Here is an 11,094-nt window from a genome sequence, read left to right as displayed (position 1 = left end):
AGCCTCTCTGCTAATGGGTGGGGTTGTGTTCCTGTCTTGCTAGTTGTTTGGCATAGGGTGTCCAGCACTGGAGCTTGCTGGTCGTTGAGTGGAACTGGGTCTTGGCGTTGAGATGTAGATCTCTGGGAGATTTTTGCTGTTTGCTATTACGTGGAGCTGGGAGGTCTCTTGTGGACCAGTGTCCTGAACTTGGCTCTCCCACCGTAGAGGCAGAGCCCTGACGCCTGGCTGGAGCACCAAGAGCCTGTCATCCACATGGAAGTTTACAGGTATATTGCCTGTCTCAAAAAATATCTTCTGGAAGAAGATCCTCATGAGAAAGTCTTCTAGTCATGCACTTAAATCACTTTTTAAAATTCCACAAGACATCTTCTTAGTAGAATAGGCCATTATCCATTTTTTAAGTGCTACGGATTACAATGGGAGTTCCATGTTTATATTCCTTACACTATCGGAGGCCTGAGCAGTGGAAGCTGTGGACCCGTCTTCAGGGCATGCTGAGGGCTCCAGTCTCAGAAGGGAACCGCTGAAAAGGCACAGATGGCACCTGCCACCTTCAGACCAGTCCCAACCTCAGGTTAGGTAGCGGTAAACTCAGGAGCTGTAGCAGGACCTTCTTGGCAGCAGCCACCTCTTCCTTCACGACCTCCCCAGCATCTTCCCATCCTGAAGTCTTGTTTGAAGATGCCGTATTTGGAAGAGCCAGGAGGGGAGATCATTCGTCCATTCATTTTGCTCTTAATGTATCTCGTCCAAACCTGCATTCAAGCAGACCATGTTTTATGTCAGTTCTTCCTAGAACGGCCTGGAGAACCACGTTCTGGAGGGGCTGGTAGGATTCTGTGTTTGGTCTGGGACTGTCCAGGGCAAGGTACTGATGAGAGCCAAACCCATGGTTTCATTCGAGAATCAGTTAATGATGGAACTGAGAACGACCAGTCCAGGTTACACTCCGAGGTTTGGGCTTACGTGGGAGGTGGGCGTCTTTAGTCAAACCACTGTCTTTGCTTTTTATTCATCGTTGTTCCTCGAGTCACCAATTATGGACGATGTATCCTTAAAAATTGGCCAGTGCCAGCCACTCCCCATCTGTAGGCCTGTCCTTGGAGGAGGTTTGGGGAGGAGAGGATGATTCCTGTGGTTGATAGCATCTTATAGCAATCTTTTCAGAGACCCTGACTTGGGGCACACTTATTTGTGAGGCCCCTTATTGTGCTTGGGCACAGGGCTATCTCAAGGAAGCAAGGTACCAAACTGGCTCTGTTAACTTGAAGGGAATATATATCACGCCCTATTTACTGCAATAGATATGATTGTATTCATTTTAGGGGAATTGAGGCGCTGTGGTGAAGCACTGCAGCCAAGCAAATCCAAGTAGTTGTGAGGGATGGCCCTCGTTCCTCTCACACTGTTTTTAGATGACCTTTCATCAGTGGGTCCCTAGAGTCTGATTATAATATCCCAGTTTCTTCAGTTTAAATAGTTTAAGATAACGGGTAAGCATCACCCCAGAAAGGATATTATTTTATACACTTATTTTAAATTAATTTTTGAGTTTTGAAAGGTTACAAAAATAGGATATTTTTTGTTGTCACTGTAACTAACGCCCATGCATCCACATTTCCCTACTATCCCAAAATGATAGAAACTAAGAGGTTTTATAGTCAGAACCTTTTTACGTAACAGGGTGTTATATTGGGGTGTTAGCACGATAGGTGATGTTGTTATTATAAGTTCTGTATATTCACAAGCCTGTTGGTGTTTTTGCAGCATTTTCGCTCAAGAATGATTTGCTTTCAGTAACTGTGGCCTCTGCCTTTTCCCCTTAAGACAAAATTTAGAGATAATTTCAAAATGTGTTATCATATTTTTAAAGTGACATAAATCAACAAAAACCCCAATGTCCTTGGTGTGGTTGAGGAGGTAAGATTTCTGTATTTGCCCCAAATTGACAGGTGTTTTTATTTTATTTTATTTTATTTTTAATATTTATTTATTTATTTATTCGGCTGCACCGGGTCCTAGTTGTGGCATGTGGGATCAGTATGTGGGATCTTTGTTGTGGTGTGCGGGATCTTTAGTTGCGGCATGCGAACTCTTAGTTGCGGCATGTGGGATCTAGTTTCCTGACCAGGGATCGAACCCAGGCCCCCTGCATTGGGAGCGCGGAGTCTTAGCCACTGGACCACCAGGGAAGTCCCTGACAGGTGTTTTTAAAATGTAAAGTATAAAGAGAGAGTTCCAGAGAATGGTGTTCCCCAGGACGAGGACAGAGTCTTGGCTTTCACCAGATTTGAATTGTGGCTTTGCCGCTGTCTGATGGACCTCACTTTCCTAATGGTGTCAGTCCCAGTGGTATTGACAATGTGCTGGTTGTTCCTGGTTGGGAGATGACACAGGTAAGGCGCCTCACCCAGCGTCTCCTGCCCCAGGTGGCATCCCAGGTGGCGGGCGGGTCCCAGCTCTGTTCTGTTTCAGGCAGGAGGCCTCAGACCAGGGCTGCAGACCTTGGTGCAACACTCAGTATCAGGGCCTGGGTGACACTGCTTCTTTTGCAAGATGCTTTTGATGATGCCCAGGGAGTAAAGATTTTGAAGCAAAGAAGGACTTTTCCCCTCCTTTCATTAGTGGATGTCTTTAGTGGGTCAAAAGAGGCATGAAAGTAATGAACATTAAATAGATAAAATGACAATTCTATCAGTGGTTTTTAAAATAGAAATGTGAAAACAGCCAAATGATGATCACCTTCCCCATAAAACTGGCTAGTGGTTCCAGGAACATTTAAAATGGAAAACAAAGCCCTTTGTTTTTAAGTTTTTACTTTTACAGTGAGTTAACGTCACGTCTCCCCCTTATCTACAGGTTGCTTTTGGGGGCAGATACTGCACCCTCTCCCTCCCATGTTCTATTTCTTCTACGTAAAGGCTTGGCCCAGAGGCAGTAGAACTGGGTAGCTGCGACTCCCACCTGGGTGCATTTTGGGGAAAGACTAATTGATATTAAATTCACAATTACTTATTAGCAGGGATATTGACCTTTTTTAAAAAAAAGTATGTTATAAAGAGTTGTATTTGTTTGCTCTTGCTTTGGGAAAATCGTTACTCAGTTTCTAAATTTCTAAAATTAGTTTTAGTTCTCTAAAATTAGAGGAGGAGATACCGTGTCTGTGCATTTCCTAGTATAGTTCAAATACACTTTCAAGCCCATGGGCTTTACGTGTGTATATGTATTGTTCCTGAAAATCAAATTTACATTTTCTGATATTATGAAACCGGCTTTGTCAGTGCCCGCGATTCTGGCTTTGATGTTGGAAGGAGCACAGAGGATTAAGGCAGATGAGAGTGTTGGCATGATGTCTGACTCCCTGTGTTCTGTGCACTCACATGTAAATGCCCTCCAAATCTGGTCGTTACTCTGGTGACATTAGCAAAAGCTGGAGTTCTCTATTGGTTAGAGCTTAGCACAGTGCCTGCTGGAGAAGTAGACCAACCGATGATCTACTGAATCAGTACGTCGTGCCAGTGCTGACATACTTGGACGTGTGTGGTGTCTGCTGATTCAGAATTGCCACTGCCACCCAGATCGTCTGTGTCTGGGGAGAACATCTGTCTCCTTGCACCGTGTTCCTAATAGACATGGATTACAGCCGAGAGGCAGGAGAATCTGCTGAAAAGAGTGCCATTCGGGGTCTATTAAGAATAAAAGCAACATTACCACAGCCGCTGCTTATTGACCACCGTCTCGCATTGTGGGCACCGCGTGGAGTGTGTTATTACTTGAGTCCTCCTTCATCTCAGTGCTCCCTTGTCCTGTAAACTTGTGGTCTTAAGTAGAGCATCTGGACCGATATGCCCACTGCTTTCAAACGGGCATGGTTTCTCACTGATGTTTGTAAGAAGAGCTCCTTTGAGATTAAAGGCTTTCCTGTTTTTATGGCAACAGCACATTTTCGACATTCTAAAGCCTAGAAGCACATATTCGGCTGCTATCTTGGTCCTGGGAGTGGTTGTCTTTCAAGGGCTAGAGAGTTATTTTCACACATCAACTGTACAAAGTATATGCATGAGGGTGCCTTACTGTGATGACACTGCCCTTTTTATTTTAATATTAAAACTTGGGAAGTGGAGATGATGCTGTTTTCAGTGGGGGTGGGGGTGGTCATAGATGTTTTCCCCTGGGAAGTGACATACAAGGTCTTATTAAGAGTTGTTCCTTGTGGAGTGTGTACTTTGGGGGGGTGGAGTAGGAAGAATCTCAGGAACTTTCCTTATACTTTTTCCTTCTGTTCATTTCTAGTCTTTATAACCTGGCTTCACTGGAACTGAGAGAGAATCTTCTTACGTATCTCCCTGAGTGAGTCTCTGGGGAAAAGGAGAGGGAGGTTATGTACTGAATGAACTTCTTGAAGCATTAAAAAAAAAAAAAGTACTACAGTATCTTGTCAAAAAGAAATTCTGTGTCTTTTGGAAAATTTGAGAGATGCCAGCCTTCTCTCAATAGTCCTTCCTGTGCAATAATTATGACCATAAAATCCAGATGAATCTTATTTTGGGAAACTAGTCCAAGTGAGGAATGCCATATTGCTTAGCATTTCGAAGTCCTAAGAGCTCCCTCCCTTTTTTTTTTTTTTTTAATAGCTCTCTAACCCAGCTACGGAGACTAGAAGAACTTGATTTAGGAAACAATGAAATATATAATTTGGTAAGTCTGTACTGAAGAGAGATTTGAATTTCACCTTGTCCTTAGTCACGATCACAAAATATTTTGGGGGAGATCTGTAGGGATGCTTGTAAGCCAGTGTTTCCATGGATACAGCTTGGCAGCATTAGAGGATGTGCTTCATTTCAGTTCACACAGGTTAAGAATTATGATTCAGGGGTGGAGGGTCACGTCTAGAGATGATGGGCGTCAGTGGAAACAGCTGGCATTCTTGGGGAGCGTTGGGGATGCTTTTAGGAAGGGGGGCTGATATTGGAGAAGTACCAACAAATGACCTCTACAGTACCCCATTACTAACTGTTGAATTCGGGTTCTCTCTTAATGGAAGGCTGGAAATTGGAGCTTTGTTACCATAACATTGCTTTTTGTTTTAGCCAGAATCGATTGGCGCTCTCTTACATCTAAAGGATCTCTGGTTGGATGGAAATCAACTGTCCGAATTACCTCAGGTGAGTGGTAATTTCACACTGTTTCCCCCAAAATGTAAAACCACCACCACCTTCATGTGTTTCCTGCCTCTACATGAGATTTTCTGTAGGAGGGATCTTGAAAACCAAAACATTGGTTGAAAAAGCAGATTTGGAAAAATATATTGAGCATTCATCGTGCTGCATTGCTGTAGAAAAACTGAAAGCCTCAACCCACCGTTTCTAAAGATAGTAAATATATCCTTTAGTGTATGAAGTCTGCATTTTATTTCATCCTTGCTTTATTCTTGGCTTGCCTGCTTGAAGCCCAGCAAATTTGGAAGTTACCAGGATGCCGGATTGTGATGGTAGAAGTTTCTGCCACTGTTTGTGATGTGCCAAGTACTTTGGGATAAGTTGACCCCAGTTTGCCCTGTACTAGTTGATGTAAAAGCAATGCAAAAAGCTTTTATTTCATATTTTTTCCAAGTGTTGCTATGGTTCAGCTGGAATGTCACACGCTGTTCATGTTTTTCCTGCTGTTACCAAGTGTGAGAACCAGGTTCGGATTGAAATGGAGTCTCATGTGGGCTTCTGAGTATGTCGTGGTCACCTGGTGGGTCCCAGCAAGCAGGACCCGCTTTCTGGTCAGTTGAATGAGAAACTTGAACTAACAAACAACAACACACGGGCATTTTTCCCCTTACTTTGTTTTTCTCCAACTATTACTGAATTTTACTCTTTGCTGTCTCTTACAGCCAGGGTTTAAAGTCAGAATATATTTCATGATGGTCTAGGTGTGTGTATTTTACAGTAATTCAGAAGCTGTCTGCTGGGCTGTGTGAACCTGCCGTGATGGGACCGTGCACTTCGGGTGGGGAATGTGTATTGGTGCAGGGAAGCCTAACACTAGAAAAAAGCACTTAAGTAAAATTCTAATTGTTGTAGTTATAGTGCTGGAATTACCATTGACATCACCCACGACTAATGCAACTAAGGAACTAATTTGAGTCTATTTCTGAGGTCTTGGCTGCATTTGGGAAAAGGATAGGACAGAACAGTAACTGATGTGGGCAAGGGTTTGATTAACACTTAGATTTCTCTAGGAAATTCTGAGAAATCTTGATTGAGAGGATTCTAGTTACTTAAGAGTCAAAGGATGGAGGGAAGATGCCAGGAAGTTATTAAGAAAGTAATAAAAATATCAGCTATATAGGATGGATAAACAAGATCCTACTGTATAGCACGGGGAACTGTATTCAATACCCTGTGATAAACCAGAATGGAAAAGAATATGAAAAAGAATATATATATATATATATATATGTATAACTACATCACTTTGCTGTACAGCAGAAATTAACACAACATTGTAAATCAACTATACTTCAATAAACTTGAAATTATCAGCTATTAGACATGCAGGGGGAGAGTATATATGTGGACAGATGTACATAAACAATTATGTGCAAAATACCATGTCCCAAACACAAAGAAATTAACATGCCACTGGTTATGTTATTAATGGTTATTTCAACATCTCATTTGCCCGCTTGTATAACCTTCTATTAAGCCAGGACTAAACACATCAGATAGTCCCAGATAATCAGAATTATTTTCCTGTCTTCACAGATGACAGAAAGAAAAGGAGACAAAGCCATTGTTAAAAGGAATGAATGAAAAAGTGGAAGAACCTCAGGGGCCTGGCATGAAATTAGTAGAAATGTAGTCTGATTTCCTACAGGCAGGAAATGCAGGGGTGGGGCTCACAGGATGTCTATTAGGTGGGAGATAAACTTGGAAGAATCGATCAGACCCAATTCAATGCCGGTTGAGGAGTTTGTGCTTATGTAGCCATCAGGGAGCCATGGAGTTAGAGGAGGGGTCTGATTCCGTGACTGGAGCGGTGTTTCCAGGAGGGAAAGATGGAGGCATGGTTTGTGAACAGACGTGGGCAGAGGATGCCCAGACCAGTCCGGGTGGGAGGTACTGCGAGTGGGAACGTAACAGACTGGCAATGGCACGGAACAGCGGAGGCGGTTATCAGAGAGAAAGTGTGCCCTTGGAGAGTGGAAGGGTACGATCTCTCTTGAATGGAACGTGAGACTCACAGAGGCACCTCCCTCACTCCTGGGTTGGCTCTTCTGCTTCAAAGCAGTCTGCCTTTCTTGTCTCGGGTGTTAACGGTGTCAGCGGGTCTGTGTGCTCCAGTTTGGCTGGGGAGAAGATGCACCGATGTCGTAACAAGCACTGTCTGTCATGGGAGATAGAAAGTGGATGGTTTCCTTCCAGGACATCTCAGGCTCACTTTCAAGTGCGAAAAGCCTTCTGAGTGATTGATTCCAAACTTGGAGAACTGGATTCTAGCCTCCTTTTTTTTTTTTCCTCCCCTAATTTGTGAGACCTTAAAACGACTCATCTTCTCTTGGTGCCAACCTCCTCATCTTATTAAGGGAGTGATTCCTCACCTGCGTGACGTCGGAGGGCTTGGCGTCCCTCCCAGCTCTGTGTGTGTGATTCACACCGCTTTCGGTTTTCATTGGAAGGGGGTCTGGAAACTTACCCCTGCCTTCACACTCACACCGACGCTAAGGAAACATCCTCAGGACCACTCTGGGATTCGATTTTGAAAAATCGCTGTAACAAACTCCTCCATACCGTGGCAGGTTCAGGCATGACTTTCTTTTCCTGTGTCGTTGATGTAGGAAATAGGAAATCTGAAGAACCTGCTCTGCTTAGATGTCTCTGAAAACAGGTTGGAAAGACTTCCCGAAGAAATCGGTGGCCTGACTTCGTTAACGGATTTAGTCATTTCCCAGAACTTGTTAGAAACACTCCCAGATGGCATTGGTGAGTATTGAAAATAACTAACTACCAAGGTGCTGGCTCTTCTCAGGTGCTGGGGACGTGATTCCTTCAGTCGTTTGTTTTTAAAGAAGGAAAGCAAGGAATATTTAATACAATTAAAGTTTCTCCATATGCAGGCGTTTCTGTCGCCCTGGTCTGGTAGCAGTTATACATGTTGTTACTTTTAAGTGTTGGCCCCTGTCTACTTCCTCCGCATCTTGTTTCCATGATTTCTGTAGGGATCAGCCCAAATCACAGAATGTGTTTCGGACATATGAACAACCACTAAGACATTTCTAATTGAGCATCGTAAATAGTTTATGCGAAACGACCTTTGACCTTATGGTGTGACCCAGGTAAGGGCTGTTACAGGGAGAGTGGGTGTTGTATGGAGCCTTTTCTGGTCTATCGAGAGTCATCTTTTCCTTGAACCATTCTTTGCCATTTCCTTTAAAAAACAGTCCAGACGTTTCCTTTACCATAAAGGAACACAGCCCAGGGTGAGAAAATAAATGCAAACAGAGAACATATAAACAGACATAGGCTGTCAGCTCCACCGTAGCCAAGCTGCCTAGAAATTGTAAGAAACTATATTTAACTGTGTGGTTGTCATAGGATAGCTGTCTTTGACCTTCACTTAACTTGTATTCAGAACATCAAAGGGAGTTTGGGAAAGGTTTTCACTAGTTGGAGAAGCTGTGCGACAGAGGACCCCTTCCTTTCTGGTATTTGGCCCAGATGATAACAGCGACCTGGTGGAAATACAGGCTCTGCCTTTTGGTTGAGGCTGGTTGGGAAATTGATGGGGCCTTTGACTCCAGGTAGAAACATTTGCTGAGAATCATATATGGCATCGGAAAGCAGTTTTAGGGACTGGGGATGTTTTGTCATTGGGAAAAGGGAGAAATAGGAGTCATGAGACGGTCGATGTCAAGCCTTTGAAAGGCTGTCAGGTAGAAGGAGATTTATTCAGTCTTCTAGTTCAAGTGGGTGAAAGGAAAGGGTTGCGAATCTCAATTTGATTTAAGAAAGAGCTTAAAATACATCTGTTATGAATCAGTTTGGGCTGCTTAGTGAAGAAATGAGCCTCCCATCACTAGAAGTATTTGAGGAAAGGCTGTCGGACCACTTGTCAGTGATATTGTTGAGGAGACTCTTGGAGTGAGCTCTGTCAGCTGTAGGGTTCCATGCCCCGCAGAGGATATGGGTCTCCTGGCCTGAGGACTGGGGGGAACTCTCTGGGGACAGTATTAGTTGGTACTGATTATGCTAAACAAGGAGCCTAGCAATCGGTGAGTTCCCCTGACTTGCCCCGTGACCGCATGCAAAGCAAGTTCATCCCTTCAGCATCTCCACGTCTCCAGCTTTATGTCTCTTTTATGATAGAGGCTGTTCTCCGATTTTCCTGGGGACGGTGTCATCATGCTGGCCACTCTCTGTGGATAACAAGGACCTCTGCTCTGTAGGCTCAGCCCCAGACAAAGTAGTGGTTGAAAGTGAGAATCTGGTGATGCAGGATCTCCTCCACCCTGCGGGGGCTGAGGAGGCTGCCGTAAACCCCAGTTCCTTTCCCGTGGCCTGAGGGCATTGCCCATGAGTCTGTTTTCCCCGTCCAGAGTGAAATAGATCAGTCTTAATGTGGCTTTTCAAAGATTACCATCTTTTTTTCAAAAATTTATTTATTTTTGGCTGCGTTGGGTCTTCGTTGCTGCGCGCCGGCTTTCTCTAGTTGCGGCGAACGGGGATTTCTCTTCGTTGCGGTGTGTGGGCTTCTCATTGCGGTGGCTTCTCTTGCTGCGGAGCACAGGCTCTAGGCGCGTGGGCTTCAGTAGTTGTGGCGCATGGGCTCAGTAGTTGTGGCTCGCGGGCTGTAGAGCGCGGGCTCGGTAATTGTGGCTCGCAGGCTGTAGAGCGCGGGCTCGGTAATTGTGGCTCGCAGGCTGTAGAGCACAGGCTCAGTAGTTGTGGCGCACGGGCTTAGTTGCTCTGCTGCATGTGGGATCTTCCTGGACCAGGGCTCAAAACCGTGTCCCCTGCATTGGCAGGCAGATTCTTAATCACTGCGCCACCAGGGAAGCCCAAAGATTACCATCTGACTCTGCATTGACAGAAATACTTCATTGTAGGGATCTTCACTGAGTCATCATCATCCACAGGTGATAGAATAAACTGCACTGTGCTGTCTTTTGTTTTTAGTGAGGATGATTGTTAGAGTAACATTAAAGTCTCTCCTCTGTACACGAGACACTTCTGGTTCTTAAAGATCCATCAAGAGCCAGCTATTTGTTTTTTTCTGAAATCTTTGGGCTTTGACATATTTTTAGGTAGTGACTATCCAAAGGATTTGCCGCTAATTGCTGACTGTTTTTGACATTCTGAGCAAACGATTTTAACTCTCAACTGTTCGTGGTCGAAATGAGAATGGTACAGTTTCATAATCTGAAAAGCTGGGTGAGGAAATCAAATGAGCAGGGACAGCCGATAGGAAATACCAAGTGGTGATCAGGAAAACAGTGATAACTAATGAGTTTCACTAACGCTTTTACAGGAAAACTAAAGAAACTGTCGATCTTGAAGGTGGATCAGAACAGACTCACCCAGTTGCCCGAGGCGGTTGGGGACTGTGAAAGCCTCACGGAATTGGTTCTTACAGAAAACCGGCTCCTGGTGAGTGTGGTTCCAGGGTCAGAGGGAGACTTATGATGGGGGTTCTGTATCACAAAGGCTCCTTAGGTTCGATTCTACTTATTTGTAATTTGGGTAGACCAGATGGAAATTGCCTTACATTGTAACTAACAAAGGGACCTGAGAAGCAAACATGTGACATAAAGGTGATCCGTTTTGACGTGTCCAGGTCCCCCATCGGAGAGTGTGTCCCCATTGTGATGCTTAGGGTACGGGGACTGAGCTGGACACTAGGGGGCCCAGGGAGGCGGGGGTGGGGGTTGGGGGGACCGGCCCTGTCGGTGGAAGTGCTGATGCCTCCATCGGGGAGTCCGAGGACGGGCCAGAGTGGGAGGGAATGGTGGTTGGCCCGGGAAGCCTTGGGAGCACTGGGGGTGAGGGGATGCTCTTTTGGAGGAGCCAGAGCACGGCTTTGACCTTGATCTCGCCCCATCTG

General features: G+C 44.8%; 1 protein-coding gene across 1 annotated transcript in view; it reads left to right on the top strand.

The window, feature by feature from the left end:
• LRRC1 (leucine rich repeat containing 1) overlaps positions 1-11,094 on the top strand; it is a 135,300-nt gene that overhangs the window by 101,289 nt on the left and 22,917 nt on the right. The window contains exons 5-9 of the mRNA XM_024122046.2: positions 4,297-4,353; positions 4,638-4,701; positions 5,094-5,168; positions 7,832-7,976; positions 10,522-10,640. Of these exons, the coding sequence (XP_023977814.1) occupies positions 4,297-4,353; positions 4,638-4,701; positions 5,094-5,168; positions 7,832-7,976; positions 10,522-10,640 (460 nt within the window). The remainder of the gene's footprint in view (positions 1-4,296; positions 4,354-4,637; positions 4,702-5,093; positions 5,169-7,831; positions 7,977-10,521; positions 10,641-11,094) is intronic.

The sequence above is a fragment of the Physeter macrocephalus genome, chromosome 18, assembly GCF_002837175.3.
Source record: "Physeter macrocephalus isolate SW-GA chromosome 18, ASM283717v5, whole genome shotgun sequence".
NCBI lineage: Eukaryota > Metazoa > Chordata > Mammalia > Artiodactyla > Physeteridae > Physeter > Physeter macrocephalus.
The sequence above is the reverse complement of the archived record's forward strand: the minus strand, read 5'-3'. Positions and strand labels throughout refer to the sequence as shown.